The sequence below is a fragment of the Neopsephotus bourkii genome, unplaced genomic scaffold (assembly GCF_033783945.1).
Source record: "Neopsephotus bourkii isolate Nb327-2 ecotype Australia unplaced genomic scaffold, CSIRO-AGI_Nbou_v1 NB_272, whole genome shotgun sequence".
In the NCBI taxonomy this organism is placed as follows: Eukaryota; Metazoa; Chordata; class Aves; order Psittaciformes; family Psittacidae; genus Neopsephotus; species Neopsephotus bourkii.
In genome coordinates this window covers 11,088,188-11,104,055 of record NW_026900781.1, presented here as the reverse complement: position 1 = coordinate 11,104,055, position 15,868 = coordinate 11,088,188, and the positions used below count along the sequence as shown (strand labels likewise).

The 15,868-nt window shown below is 40.1% G+C and overlaps 1 protein-coding gene across 4 annotated transcripts in view; it reads right to left on the bottom strand.

The window, feature by feature from the left end:
* Positions 1-3,798: 3,798 nt before the first annotated feature.
* The window catches only part of ECI2 (enoyl-CoA delta isomerase 2), a 31,461-nt gene continuing 19,391 nt past the window's right edge, over positions 3,799-15,868 (bottom strand). For all 4 annotated transcript variants that reach the window (XM_061346580.1, XM_061346583.1, XM_061346581.1 and 1 more), the window contains 8 exons: positions 15,761-15,859; positions 13,884-14,075; positions 13,454-13,523; positions 11,509-11,611; positions 9,825-9,945; positions 6,516-6,605; positions 5,095-5,238; positions 3,799-4,326 (listed from right to left, as the gene is read on the bottom strand). In XM_061346580.1, the coding sequence (XP_061202564.1) occupies positions 4,171-4,326; positions 5,095-5,238; positions 6,516-6,605; positions 9,825-9,945; positions 11,509-11,611; positions 13,454-13,523; positions 13,884-14,075; positions 15,761-15,859 (975 nt within the window). In that variant the 3' untranslated portion in view covers positions 3,799-4,170. The remainder of the gene's footprint in view (positions 4,327-5,094; positions 5,239-6,515; positions 6,606-9,824; positions 9,946-11,508; positions 11,612-13,453; positions 13,524-13,883; positions 14,076-15,760; positions 15,860-15,868) is intronic.

The window sequence follows — 15,868 nt, the reverse complement described above, 5'->3', positions numbered from 1 at the left end:
CATGTCTTTGCATGCATTGCCCTCACCTGTTCAGCCTGGCTGGATATCTATGACATTAACTACTCAATTTAAGTTGATGTAATTATTAAAACATTATTTTACCTGCTCACTGCAATTTTGCTTTCACTATGTGTCTTTTTCCAAGCATGAGCATTATTTCTTTAATGGTACTTTTAATTAGCTAAAATAAGGAAAATAGTTTTGTTTAAATATGAGAAACATATTTTAGAATGAGTGCAAGGAATACAAAGGATACCTAATTTATTTGGCCAACAAAGTCCACCTCTGTTGTGCTACACTTATTTTCAGATGACCTCAAATCTAACAATAGGTCTACTGGAAGTCTGTAACAGAGTTCTGCGAAAAGAACAAACCAATTTGGGATGTAGTGCATGTGCACTTCTCGGAAATTATCACCTAGTTTTTCATTTTAATCTTTTCCTAGAAAACTGTTGCAATCATCTGTCTGTTAGTTTCAATGAGCTGAACCTGGCTTTTAACAACATACCTCACATGTTGTGTCTGCATTTGAACAAGATGGGGATTTCAGATAGGGAAAAATAACTTCTGTAAAACTAACTGCAGTAGTTGGAGAAAAGAAGTGAGGTTTTGAGGACACAGGAGAAAAGAACGACATGCCAGGAAAAAATCTTTTCACACTACAGTAACCACTCTAACAAAGGGTATCTTCCTACAAACCTTACTTATATTCTTAGCACATGATGTCTCGAACATAATATAGGTGCATGTAAACTTTGCAGTCATGAAAAGCGCTGGTTCATGAGCTTTGCAAGTCTCAGAAAGAATTATCTCAGCCCAGAGTGCGGAGCTCAGGGCACCCCTGAGGAATGACAGGAGGGCTCATGCAGGGACAAACACAGCACTTTATCCCCTCTGCAGCAGCACTATGACTGACCCTCTGCACGCAGCTAGGCATTCCTTCAAATGACACCTGTACCCACCTGTGGCAGACTAATAGACATGAAGTCCTCATCAGCATCCTACCAGCTGTCAACATCCCCTTTGGGTGTCAATGAGACAAGGCCTGGAAAGAGTCTGGGTGTTTCTGTCAGAAGGGGGACTCTCCCACCCTTTGATCCAGAGAATAGGTACTACATGACAAGCTGCCATTGAGTTTTCAGTCATACAGATTTATGTTTTAATCCCCAAATCTCAGACAATATGACAGCGGTAATCTTAGCCTTTTTGCTCCAGCCCTCTGCAAACCCCAAACTGATTGCCTTGCAAAGCTCTGCAGCCTTTGCTGCCAGTTCTGTTAGTCCTCATCTTGTGCTGCATAAGCTTCTCTGTGAGAAGGTGCTGAACTGCTATCACAGGTGTGTCCCACTGCAACTAATTAAAGTGATATCATGTTAAACACTCTATAAAACCAGCTTTCAACTGTACATGTTACCTATTCCACCTACTTAGAGCTAAAACATATTGATACTACATTTCACCTATTACATGCAACACAGTTAATTTTAAAGGTTGCTGTCTTGCAAATCAAAGAGGAAACCTAAAGCTCCAAGAAATCTTTGTGAATGGAAGTATTTGGTTTCATTTCTACAAGACTATACATGTGCATGACCATGTGACCATAAGCACCTATGAGAGTTTGTATGTGCGGGAAACCTTTTAAGAATGGCCAAGGTTTAGAGTTCTTCATCATAAATTCTAACTTGTTTGAAAAATTTTAGAAATCCTTGTTTAGATCTGAGGTCTTTTACATTATGCTCATGGAAGCGTTCACATTCAGCTGGAGCAAGGGAGTTTTTATGGGATACAGTTACACAGCAGAGTTTTTGTGGGATATTTACAACTGAGCTGTACATTCAGTGTTAGAAACATAAAAGCATACAAAATACGCTTGATGACATAGCTCATGCACTTCTAAATCTACTAAAAGTTATCATTAATGAAGAGTTTTAAGAAGACTGAACAAACGTCTAATTGTTTAATGAAACATTAAATAAATGTTTAACCCTGGCTATGTGACCAATGGCCACCATTACGCCACCACCACAGTGCTACAGTCCCCCACAGAAAGCAGTTCTGGGACATGTGAGCAGTGTGAAAAAACAACCAACAAAAGAGACATGAGAGCCACAAATGCCTTGGCAAGACAAAGTTATCCTGTACTCTGGTTCCCTGCGCTGCCCCCAGCCCAGGGGCTCCCCTCTGCCAGGGCCACAGCTCTTAGCTGCTTCCTCACCTCACCTCACCCAACTGCCGCCATTTTGTAGCCAGCGCTGAGCCTCATACCTTGGGGGGCCCTGGTAATGCCTGCCCAGAGCCAGTGTGGCCCCACCAGACAACCTGCTGCCTCAGCATGGCTCCTTGCCCAATGGCTGTCCCGTCCACAGCAGGGTGCACCAAGGTAGGATGGTAGAGCCTGCTGCCACACAGGGCTGGGGCATCATGGTGGCCCTGTGCTTCCCTAGCCTGCCAGCAGCACTTTCCTCCCCCCTGCCTCTCTGCCCAGATTTCTTCTCCCATTCTCACTCCTGCCACCATCCCCTAAGCCTCAGCCATCCCTCAGGTCCCACTGACCCTGCAGTGTATGTCACCCCACAGAGACATCCTTCCTACCACCACCATGCTCTGGAAGCTTGGGCCACATCCCCTCTCTGGGCACCGGGAGGGAAGGGGGAAGAGCCCCACTGTCCCTTGGCTGTTTAACATCTGCTGGAAGCATGCCCTCCCCTTTTCCGTATTGTTTCATAAGATGACATTATTCTGTTTCCCCTCTCTTTCCTGCGGCTAGATCTTAAAGCTGGTCTCAGGTCGCTCTGGCAGACTTGCCCTCCTTCTCCCCTCTACCTCTCCACCCCTGCCATGTTTCTGTTGGTCCTGCTTTTGCCACTCTCCCTGTGTTGACAGCAGACTTGCTTTCACTGGTAATCGTGTATGGCAGCATCACCTACCAGAGGGTTAAAGGAGAACCCTAAATATATTTAATACTTCTGTAGCATAGCTGAATGATGCATACTCATGCTTCTCTTTCTTTTTGCTCTGATCCCTTCCTGTTTTACTTTCCCAGTGGTTAAATCCCAATGGCTAGGTACCACATAGGAGGCAAAGTCTGGATTTTAAGACCTGCCCATTACTATGTGAGGCAGCGCATGTCTGTGCCCAGGTACAGCTGACTTTCTGGCAACAGTACCACAAGCCTCAACCAAGGCACTGTGATAGCACTCAAAGCAGTTTGCTTCTTGGGGGAAGCTGCTCTGCTTCAGCAGCTCCCTGTACTGGATGAGGAACCAGCATCTGCCTCAACCTCTGCTGCTATATACATGCCACTGCTCTTGAGATCAGTCTAGAGTACTGAAATTAAGGATTTTTTTTTTCTCTTCACAATTTTCAGCTCCTTGTCATTGAAAGGACATTTTCTTGACAAGTAACTGCAGTTTTTCCATGATTTCCTTTTGTTGGCATGAGCTTCCAGCAGCCTGCCCCTGTCCTCGGCAGTGCCTGGTACACCCTCTACCAGAAGACATCCACCAACAGTGGAGAAATTTTCTCTTCAGAAATAATAATTTTGTTAATTTAACTCCAAAATAGCTACAGCAAAAGTTTATACTATCCTTAGTGGGATTTTTCTGGGTAATCTGAAGCAATTGGTGGAAAACCTAGTCATGTTTAGAAGCATAAAAATCACAACAAATATCTTTGAGAATCTTCAGGTCAGTCAAGTGAATAGTTTTGTAAGACTATTAAATCAATACACCCTGAGGAACAACTTTCCCTCTCACTGATGATGTTTAACAGAAGGAATAAGAATCAGCACAACAGCAATTGACTACTTCTATTTATTTCTTCATTAATATAGTATTTCCTTCCCCATAGATAAATAAAAAGAATCACTAATAAGACAAGTACTGAAGAGCTATCAAAATACAGTGCAATTGCATCCGTTGCTTCTTTCAGAAAACAATCTGCCTTAGTATTATTTAGAAATATCACTGCTACCTATAAGGTAATGAACCTTTTTTACCCCAACCTGAATATCCATAATGGATCCAAGGCCCATAACATTGTGTTTTAGCCCAGTACTCAGATATATACCACATCAAAAGGTATAAGAATCATATTACTGAAGAGAAAGTTTGTTAACGGTAAGGGCAGATTAAGCCACTGCCAGAAGGTGAATTATTTTACTGGTCAAGATTAGAGTTTTGCTTTCTTCTGAAAGAAGCTGACAATAGCATTTATACATTCATCGGATAACCATCTCTCCTTCAGGACTTCACACTCTTTACTGTTGACTGCATGGAGCTTCTCCTTTTCAATACTTCGTAACAGTTGCTTTGACACTGCCAAGGTCTAGAGGAGAAAAACAGGAACATTAGGAAGTTCTGCTTTCTATACTGTTTCATAAAACGGAACAATAAACACTTTGGAATTCAAACCAGATTGTATTAACACTGCTTTTTGTCACCTTTTTGTCAGAAGTAATTATTGCATTTGATCACCAAGACTGCTAATAAGGTAGAAGTGGTTCAGGGAAAGGAAACAGCAGTCCATAATCAGGAGATGGGCTTAAGGAGTGAAACTATTTGCAGTGCCAAATGCAACCTACTTTATCAGCAGCTGGCACCAGTGTCTCCTCTTGTACACAATGCAAAGTAATACATTGTGACTCATATAGTTTTGCAAAACCTAAACTAGTGAGCAGAATGACTGAATTCCACAAAAAGTAAAGGCACCCAGCATCATCTTGAGCACGCACAGAGCACAGAGTGCAATTAATACTGTAGACCCAGTGGTAAGGCTCAAAACTAAATCATTGCCAAAATAAACATCTCAGAGGAGGCATCCAAGGTGTGCACACAGAGACTGCAGGTGGATTAATTAATTAGTTTTTAAGGCTTTTCAGCCACTGTATACAGTGCACTTAGATTCAGCCAAGATAGAAGAGAGGTATCTGCTTCCCAGTAGCGGAGGGACAGATCTGTGCTTAAAGGAAGATACATTGAGCCCTGTTATTTCAATTAAGGACAAAGTGAAACCGAGCAAGAAACAAGATAAGTTTGGCAGGAGGATTGGGAATGCTAGAGGCTTACAAGTTAGAGGAAAATTTAAAATACTGACATTTTTGGGGAGGTTTGCATAAGCTTCTAATCTTGCCCAAACTTCCTTCTGAAAAGTGCTCTGGGGGAAGACTTCAGTCACAAGTCCCTGGGCACAGGCTTCTGCTGCAGTCAGCTTTTTATTGAAAAGCAAAAATTCATTCGCCTATATAAAGAAAAGTAGAAAGAGTGATTCAATGAGACACAGGACTTGAGCAACCTGACAGAAAAAAGTATAAGCTTCCAAGTCACATTGTTTTACTCCTGCTCATTAATATCTGCCCTCTGAAAACAGCACAGAATAGATGAGGCTAGAAGGGATATCCACATCCTGTTTAGTTCAAACCCCCTCTTCAAGGAGGGTCAGCTGGAGGAGGCTGCCCAGGGCTGTGTCCTGTCAGGTTCCAAGTGTCCTTGAGGACACCTCCCCTAGGATAAGTACACTTCCAAGGATGAAGACTTCACAGCATCCCTGCATAACTTGTTTCCATTTATCATTACCATCACTATAAAGGTATTTCTTAATGTTCAGATGGAATTTCCTGTGTTTCAGTTTGTACCCCTTTCCTCTTCTCTCAAGACAAGATTGGGCATTGGTCAGCAGATGGTGAGCAATTGTATTGTGGCATCACTTCTGTTTCCAGAGTTTTACTCCTTCTCTCTTTTTTATTCCCTATGACTATCATAGTGGTTATTTCTATTACTATTATATTTTACTTAAATTATTAAACTGCTCTTATCTCAATCCCCAGGTTTTATCTTCTTCCATTTCTCCTCCCCATCCCACCCAGAGTAGGAAGTGAGCAAGTGGCTGTGTGTTATTTAGTTGCTGGCTGGGGTTAAACTGCAACACACTTTTTGTAGTTACTATAATTTAGTTTCCTTGTTTCTGGAGTAGACAGAGCAAATGAAGAGTATGGACAGAAAACCAATCTATGTTAGAACATATTAGAAAACAGAAGAGGTCTGGAAGTAAATATACAAGTGGATTGCTTCACACTCACAGTTGAAGGAATGGTTGAATACAAGTTTCCCCACATGATTGGCAGAAGCCCTACAATACTTGCTCCCTTGCCTGAGAAAGGCAGTCTACCAAGACATTTTTTATGACATCACTTACTTTCTTTTTTACATCATTCCATCCCATTGTTAGACAAAAGATACAATCTTTCACCATACAGAAAGTGTTTCAAGAAGGTGGAGGAAGCCATGAGAAAAAAAACCAAAACCTTAACCAGTTTCACAATATGGCTTTCGAAGTGGTCACTGCTCTATTATAGTGCCTGTGCTGACACTGTCATCACATTTCTTGACCTTTGGTTCAAACGCTGCAAACAGGAGCTTTCTCTGAGGGCTCTTGCTGTGACTCTACTTGCTCTTACAGCTGGAGGATACCAACACACAAAGGTCAGACAGTCCCACATAGAGTGCAGACATTCTTACCTTAGCGAAGCCCATGATTTTTGGAAACAGGTAAGAGGAACATCCTTCTGGGCTCTGTCCAAGTTGACTAAATGGGCTGTGAAATGTAGCCTGGCAAAACAAAACAAAATGAAAGAACAAACCAAATCAAACCTCACAACAGAGCTGAAGACTAAAGTAGTAGGATTTAATTTTCATTGTAAAGCTTCTACTGTGATGGAGTTTACCAGAAATACATCTGAACTGTTACCACAACAGGCTTTAAACACCATCCACTAACACTGCTTCATCCTCTCAATGTACGCAAGATCTGACTTTGTATGTGTAATTCAGTTCCCTTCTCATAATAACTGATGAAGTTACCTTATTTGAATACAGTGCTCAGAGAAACTAATTTGCATGTGCAAAATCTGAAAGTTAAATACATAGCTCAAACAACTTAAAAAGCATTTTACTTTCTGAAGTAACACTACATTTATTCTACTCCTCAAAAATTCAAGTCAGCAAATCTTCTTTCCTCAAATGTTATGCAAATTTAAAAGAACTTGTGGCAGAAATGCAGCATGGGATCACACAAAACAGTCTCATAATTGCAAGTCAGCACCAAACTACAGAATGTTGTTCTGACAACTCATATCAACATTAAGAAAAGAAATGCTTGTCTTTATTTCTTTAATTTTCATTTAAAAATATGAACTGACACAGAGTGCAAAAGTTGCACTGTAATAGAAGGTAATAATCTCCTGCTGTACTGCAGAGGGCCATACAGTATGACAGACTAACAGACTTCCTAGCAAGAAAGCGGTATTTATATCTTTGTAAGAAAAGATTAGGCAACACCTGCCAGGATACAGGCTAGTATTGGTCATGCTTAAGTAAGGGGAGATTGACTATACTAAACTGGTGCCCCATGAACTGGAGCAAAACCCAGCACAGAAGGCAATGCTAACTTACCACCCAGAACACTGATCTGTTGTCAGACTGTGCTGTGCAGTGTGGCTGATAATGATTGCTCTAGGAATAGATGGCTGAGAATAAAACCAGATTCTGGATATAGCAAATCTGGCCACTTCAATCCCTAAGGCACTCCAATCTACGGGAGAATGTGAAATTGAGTATTAATTTGTACAAGAATGATCTTACTGCATGGAAGTTCACAATCCTGAAAATGGAAGAACAGAGAACAAACACTTTTGAGAAGTTGTCGTGGGTTCAGCAGTAGCAGTCATTTTTCTCCTTCTCAGTAGCTGGCGCAGTGCTGTGTTTTTCACTTTCAGCCTGCGAATAACGCTGATAACACCAATGGTTTTAGTTGTTGCTAAATAATGTTTACTCCAACCAAGGACTTTCTGAGTCTCATGCTCTGTCAGGGAGGACGGGAGGAAGAAGAGACAGGACACCTGATCCAAACTAGCCAAAGCAGCCAAACGAGCCACTCTATACCACAGCATGGCATGCCCAGTATAGAAACTGGAGGCAGTTACCCTGAAGGCCCAGATCACTGCTCAGTCAGGCTGGGTATTGGTCAGTGGGTGGTGAATGCTTGTATTCTCTTCCCTTGTTATTTCCCTTACCATTATTATTATTGGTGGTAGCAACATCGGTTTGTGTTTGTTATACCGTAGTTACTGGACTGTTCTTATCTCAACCCATGGGAGTTACATTCTTCCAGTTCTCCTCCCCATCCCTCTGGGATGGGAGGAAATGGCAGTGGAGTTAGCAAGCGGCTGCATGGTTCTGAGTTACCAGCTGGGCTTAAACCATGACAGAAGGCTTCAATAAACTTGAAGTTAACAGTAAAGTTCTCAAGAAGACTAACCTAAGCAAAAGGCTAAGTCAGACCCTGCTGAAGTCCCCACAGAGCTGTAACTAAGGGCGCAAGCAAAACCTGTCCTAGTGCAGGTAGGCAAAAGCAAAAACTATGTCAGACAACGAAGAATGAAACTAATAAGCATGCAAACAGTACAAACAAACAAAAAAAAACCGGAAAGCAAGGCAAAAATAAGATGCATTTTCCCGTGATAGCATATACCAAGTATGCGATATACGACATAACAAGTGTTTAACTGACAACTCTAAAGTTAGGGATCTGGCTAGTAGAGCTGATGACAAGTATATAAATCAAATAACATTGTGGGATGTCAAAACAGTAATACAGCTGGCAGAATGTGGAAGAGTTCTGCTCTACTTCGTATCAGTAGGATGCTGGAATGATGCATCCAGTTTGTACTACTATGCTTGAAGAACAACTTGAAGGAGCCTAGAGGAATGTGACTGCAGGCCACATGAAGAAAAAACAAATGAATTGCAGCTGTTTAGGTTAAAAAAAAAAAAAAGAGAGACTGAGAGTGGATGTAAACCTGAGACACATCTAACAGTCTAAGTACACTGATGGCTAAGCGCACTTACAGCTGTTGTAAAGGAGAATGAAAATTGTCTGTTCTTTAGATTCAGAAACAATAGGTTCACCCTGCAGCAAAGAAGAAGATTAGATGGGAAGGGAGGAAGAGGGAGAACTCGACAATCTTCCTAAAAGAACCGGAGCAGACTGAATAAATCACGCACATTATACGAGCGTATCTGAAGAGTGATATGGTCCCAGCTGATTCTGTAATGGTGCAAACAGGAGTTGGTCCCTTACAACTCAACTGCCTTTAGTCTCATAGTGACAAACCCAATCCAGCAGGGACTCCAAGGAAAAACCTGATACAGTGCTGAAGCAGGAGTCAAAATACCACCCATTACAGGCACTCCTGCAAGAGGCAGCTTGCCTAGAATTAAGACCTTGGGTTAGGTTTATCTGTTTAATAACTTTATATAAATGAACATCAGAGAACATAAAAAATAAGCCATATAATGGAATTTTGTGCCATGCCTTAATATATCTTTTGGTTATGCACAAAAAAAGAATCTTAAAAAGATTCTGAAAAAGAATCTTAAGTTGAATAAACCAAAGCTTTTCTAAACTTACTTTAGAATTAAGATTTGATAAAATGCCAGTTACTGCACTTCCACAGTAATCCCACACTTGAAAGGGGCCTTACAACCATCATTTCACATCAGCTATTCTTTACTGTACTCACTAACACAGTAAAGAGTTTCCAAGCTGGAGTCAGTAACATGATAACTATAACAGGGAAATTCCATGCTTGTTAACCACTGGCTGATGTACCCCAGTGCTAGTAATTAATACAGGTGTTCCTTGGCATAATTTAAACATCCTTTACATACCTGTGTGCCCTTTTCTGTGAGATTAACCCAAGTCAAATAATACTAGTTACAGAAAGAGGTGTAAATACTGCCTTGGGATCACCTGTGTAATATACTTACCCTGTCAGAAGCGTAGACAACATCACACAATCCAAGGACCGTTACAGTGATTCCAATAGCTGGGCCATTTACCACTGCAATCAGTGGTTTCGGAAAATCAATAAATTGACCCACGAACTCTCTAAAGCAAAGGAAAGAGACATCCTTGTCTTCCATCAAATATAAACAACTTTCAAAACATGTGATTAGATACTGCATAAAATCCCCCCATGAGCTAGATTCTATGTAGCGTGTTTCTGACCATTTTCCAGATTAATTCTGACAAGATCTGAAATAACCGCATTTCTTTACCAACTAAGAATCAAACACATACATGTCAGCACAACTCTCCTAGTGCCTGCCACCAAGTTATGAAAGTGCTGTCCTCTTCAGCTACAGTTACTGAATACAACTCACTAACAAGAACAGTCTTCTGACCTGGCTATCCATCTGATTATACATCCATCTTAACCCCACCCATGGGATATCCATTCCCATCACAGACTGTTTTACAGTGAAGCCCCAGGAGGCACCAAAATTATGATGCTACCACAACACAGAATTGCCTCATGCTGTTTTGCATGGGTTTGAGAAACTGTATTTTGTTTCACTTGTCAAGAAGTGAAAAACATTCTCAAAATACAGCATTTTTGAAAAGTTAACACTGTGGTAAAACTCCACTTCCCTGGCATCACTGTGCAGCAGTTATAATAAAGCACTCTGCTTGTGTAGTAGTAACAGTGTAGCAAATACAGTCTTCTCACAAGAGCAAGATAAAAGATCATAAAGTACACATGAGACTATGCATTGTGCCTAACACCCTACAAAACACTGCAGGCTGGAACACTTGCCAGATGCCACTGAATAACATCTTTGCAGCAGATTCAGGCTGCACTGTTATCACTTTGTAGGGGCAACTGTGATCCACAGACAGCTGGCCTAAGTGAAAACTGCAAAACTGAGTACTTTGCTTCCAGTTCATCCTTAAAAAATAAATCAAAACCATTGTTGCTTTTTGTGTATTTTAGATTTTCCATCAACTGCAAGTGCTTGAGGAAGCAATACAGCTTGCAAGCATCTCTCAGATGTAATCATCACATAAGGAAGTAAAAGACAAAATCTGGTTAAATAGGGAAGAAATGAACATGTTTGTCCCCAAAAAGCATTTCAATCTCTGTGTGAAGTGATGCCCCCGATTTCCTTGGCCACAGAAAATAAAGTACTTTAACAGGTAGATTCAGACTCTAAGATGGAACAAGCTCATTACACTCAGTCTCTATTCAAAGTAGTCTGACACTGAAGGTATTTTGGCATGACCTGCTAGTGTAGACATCATTGCATAGTACCAAGAAAGAAACCCCCCCAAATTTTTCATTGTAGCATACAAACTATACAGTCAAAATTGTGTTTTTGTCATTCTATCTGCATGTATATTGAGGACTAAAAAATAAAATTGAGTCTTTAGCATCACTGTACTTAAATTTTCCAATATTCATCTAATTTTCTCATTTATTTAATACAATTAATACTAATTTTCCCACATGCTCTTTTTGTTTATGCACATGGCAAGCCCTTAGAGTCATCTAAATGGATGTATTGTAGCATAACTGTGTCCCTGCTGCCATGTTTTCTAACAATGCCCGCAAATTATATTTTACCCATTATGGTAACTTTTATATATATATATGAAATCAAGATGTTCTACTTGAGTAATGCTGCTCCATCATCTGCCATCTTCTTCATCTCACCAGGTTGGACGTTAGCAAAATTATTCAGATCATTTCCACTACTATAGTAGTCTCCATTTCCTGCAGAGAACACATGAATAAATACACCAATGGTTTCTGAGTAGGTATGAGAAGCTTCCATTTATTACATTTACAAAAGCATTTTGTTCTAAGTATCTAACATTATTACGTAACTACAGGGATTGTCTCAAAGTATACACACTACCTTAAAAGACATCTACAGTTTAAAAACAAGTTTTGGCAGACAATTCACTGAAAAACGATGGGTAGAGAGCAAAAAAATATTAAATCTGAAAGATTTGAGAGGGGGGAGGGAATTTCTTTTTTTTCTGTAACAATGTCTGAGTGAAAATATCTTCTTTACCTGCATACTGGTTCAGAGATTTTTTTTTCTGTCAATTCACAATCATTCACACAGTAAGATGCCAGAACCTGGTGGGTTTATTTAAACAGGAAGATGGAAATGTAACTTTAAGCATCTCCTTTCATACCCCTTCAAACTAATGAAGGTACCAAAGTTACACAGAATGACCTATTTAATACATGGTAGAAAATTCATGGGGTTTATGACCACTTAAGGAGAAGGTATAGCATTTTAAGGATAAGACTGACAGCACAGAATTGATATTATTATACTGAAAGGTGGATTCTTCAGAAAGAAGCAGATAGCCTGTTAGTGAATGTATACGTCAGATTGAGGCACCATGAAAAAGCAAGGAGTATTTAAAAGCTAGACCGCATGATTTGTGTAAATCATCCTATGTTCCATGAGGACATTCACAGGACAGGACCTTACACAGGTTAGCACATCCACTACTTTATGCAGTGATCTTACTGTGTAAAACAGAACTGAAAGGCTTGTGCTATTTAGTCCTAGCTATGCATGTGTTAAACACTCCAGTTGTGTCAACCACCTTTCTCATTTTGTAAGGGTTGCTGTGCCTAGTTATTGCTACTGAAAGGAAATTCAGCAAACTGACACCTTGTATTCCAAGGAAAGACAACCATGGAGAAGACTATGTATGTGATTACCTCAGAAGTAATAAATAAACAGGCTTAAGCACAAATTCACCTTGCTTACTTACACTACTTAGCTGCCAGCCAAAGCTCAAGCTTTGGCTAATTTCTTAAACGCACACCTATCTGCAAAGAGGATGTGCCAGATAGGCAGCGCATGCCCTCAGCCTTTCTGTCCCTCCCACCTGCCCTTGCCATAGTCAGCATCAGAGATGGAACAAACTGTCCTGTACAGAATCCCAATGACATGTCCCTAGAGCAGCTAGATGTCACAGACAGCTGAGTTTGGGCTTCCATTTTACCCTGTTGTTGCAGTCATCTAGCTGCACACATCTGGTGACTGCAATGTATATGGCTGGGCCAGGTTGTAACTTGCCTGACCAACCCTTTTCAATGGCAGCCATAGAAGAAAAGTCAATATAAACCACCTTTTTTTTTTCAATGATCACAGGTAAACATGCAGTGTAAACTCTGCTTGCCATATCAGTGCAGGACTTGAGGGACTTGATTTTAGTATGTTCCAATGTATCACAGGATGAGATAAGAGTAGACTAAACCCATACCAATTAACTTCAAAAACAGTAATGAAGATGCTGTGGAGCAGATATTTCAGCTACACAAAGTAATAAAGCCCTTCAGGAGTATTCAATGTCTATCTTCTCATCTCAAAGGTTTTGATATAACATCAAGCTTGCTAAAGAATATGAAATACCACCTTGACAGAATATTGGCCAAGTACTTTGGAAAAATCTTCGGTCTATATTAGAGGAAAGAATTTCTTCAAATAATTCTATCTTAGTCTAAATACAGGTAGATGGTTCATGTTAGTACTGTGCTTTGGCACAATAAAAAACAAATCCAAGAGAGGAATGTGAAGTGTCCTACCAGTAATAACTGCTATGGTAGAATCATCTTTTCCAGCTTCTTGAAGCGCTTTGATAATTTCTCTGTACATCTGCATAAGAGAAAAAAAAATAAAAATCAAAGTACAGTCCAATCTTGTGTCCACAAAACAGGCTAATCTTCCTGCAGTTTGCCATTTTAATTTAGTGCAGACTGTAATCCTATATTAAGTTTGAAAGATACCAAAAGACACAGAAAATCCCAACCTGTAAAATTTTAGCTGAATGGTTTCATTATATACTGGATATTTATTCCTTAGGTTATCATCAGAGTCAAGATACTACGCCCTCAAAATTCAGACCACCATGCTTCAGTCAGCTCTGCTAAGCCTGTAGTACTGATTCTTTAAACACTTAAGTCATTTACCCAGTAAAGAAAAAAAATATTAGTCCTCCCAAGTTAATTTCTTTACCTTATGGTTGATGGCATTTTTCCTATCAGGACGGTTAAACATTATCTTTGTGATCTTATTTTTGGTGGTAACTATTATTGTTTCATAGCCATCATGCCTGCCCTCTTCTAGGGAAACTTCTTCCTTCTGCACAGCAGGTTCTGCAGAGACCAGACTTGCGACAAGTTCGGCATACTTCTGTCTGGCATCATCCTGTAATGCAAGAAAAGGAGAGGGGGAGAGGGATGACAAAAAACCCCACACTAGATCATCAAAAGCTGAAATGGAGACATGTTTGTTATGCTATTCATAAAATGGGTACCTGGGGAGTCAGGGGCGGGGGTGGGTGGGAAGTGACACTGTGCTTCAGGACAAAAAACCAAGCAAAACTCAGTTAGAAAGCATTCTAATTAGGGAGAGAAGGGGAACATGCTGTGTTTAAACACTGCAGATCATGCTTAAAGTCATCTGGAAAGCAGCAGTCATGGATCTGCAAAATAAAAGTACACATGCTGGGAGGATGACATTTATTTTATTGGAAAAGTGCCCCCATCCACAGCTAAGATTATCAGAGAGACCTTTGTCATACTCCCAACATTTACACATTTCCATGGGTCCTTTGTTTCTACTTTGCAGTTGGTCATCTCTCCAACAAAATGAAAGCTTTTAGTTTAGAACACGTGCCACTGAAAACAGGACTGCAGAAATGGGTCTACTGCATTTAAAGACACTAGTTTTCATTTAACCCAAGCACGACATGCAAAAGCCTGAAGAATCCTGTCTCTGTACTTCTACAGTAAGAAGTAATTTAAAAGAATTCTAAGTTCTTGGTTGTTACAACCTATTTTCTTGAAAGAATAATATACTTCAATCAACCCTATAATTCATGATCTGTAGCAACTGAAATTGTCTATTCCTTCTCCACTATAATTTCCAAGAGGAGATTCTTTTCTGTAACTGTTTCTTGGCTACTCCTAAAAACTGCAAAGCCATCTCAAGAAAAACCCCAACCAAATAACATAAAACATACCCTAGAAACCATAAAGCAGCACAAGAGTATGTTACTGAAATAAAGGAAGCATGTTTTCTTTTAAAAGAAAAGAAAGCAAAACGCCCTTGTGATTAAGTAATATCTTTTACTGACCTCAGAAACTACTCCTGAACAGCAGGCCTAATGCAGCAGTGACACAGCTGGTTTGTAAAGCTTATGCTTCCTTCACTTAATAGTAGCTGAAGAAACTGTGGTAGCTATATACAATGTCAGATTCTACTACAGTCTGCATGAAGAAAAGAACACTTATGCAACTTTGTATCTTTATTCTTCCTGCTTGCTTTATTTAAAGTAGACTTCTCTAAAAGTTATGAAGATACACTTCAAGATACAGTCAAGATACTGTATGAAGATACACTTATGAAGATACAGTCAAGACACACTGAGAAAGAATTAAGAGAGGCTCTCAATACTCCATTTTTCCCTAGTCTTTTAGTGGCATAGGAGACTGGCATTTTAAAACGGCAAAGTTATCAATATGCTGTATTCACAGATTTGACCTTTGTTGTAAGAACTGAGAAGCTCAATCCATCTTTTTTAAGGAGAACAGCAGAGCAGAACACAATGTGAAAAACAACCTTTTTATTGGAAGTCACCACACACATAAGATCTCTTACACTGGCGGAAGGCTGACAGTAGTAATATAGAACTAGGCTTACACAGTAGAAAAATCTCCTACAAATTAAAGCAGTGAAATGACTGTAGAATACAGTGCAAAATATTTTGGCATCTGAAGCAGAGCTACTGAAATAGCATGCAGTATGTTTAGACACCAGGCATTCACTTATAGACAGGGCACTTAAAGGTAATCTACAAAGCATCTAAGTGAAATAATAGGTAGTATCACCTGAGACAAATTGCCAAGAGAATTCCATGCATCCCACTTGGCTTTCTTGACAAAGTCCAGCATACCTGGTTTTGGAGCGTTGCAGGGACCTTCAGTAGCCTGAAAAGA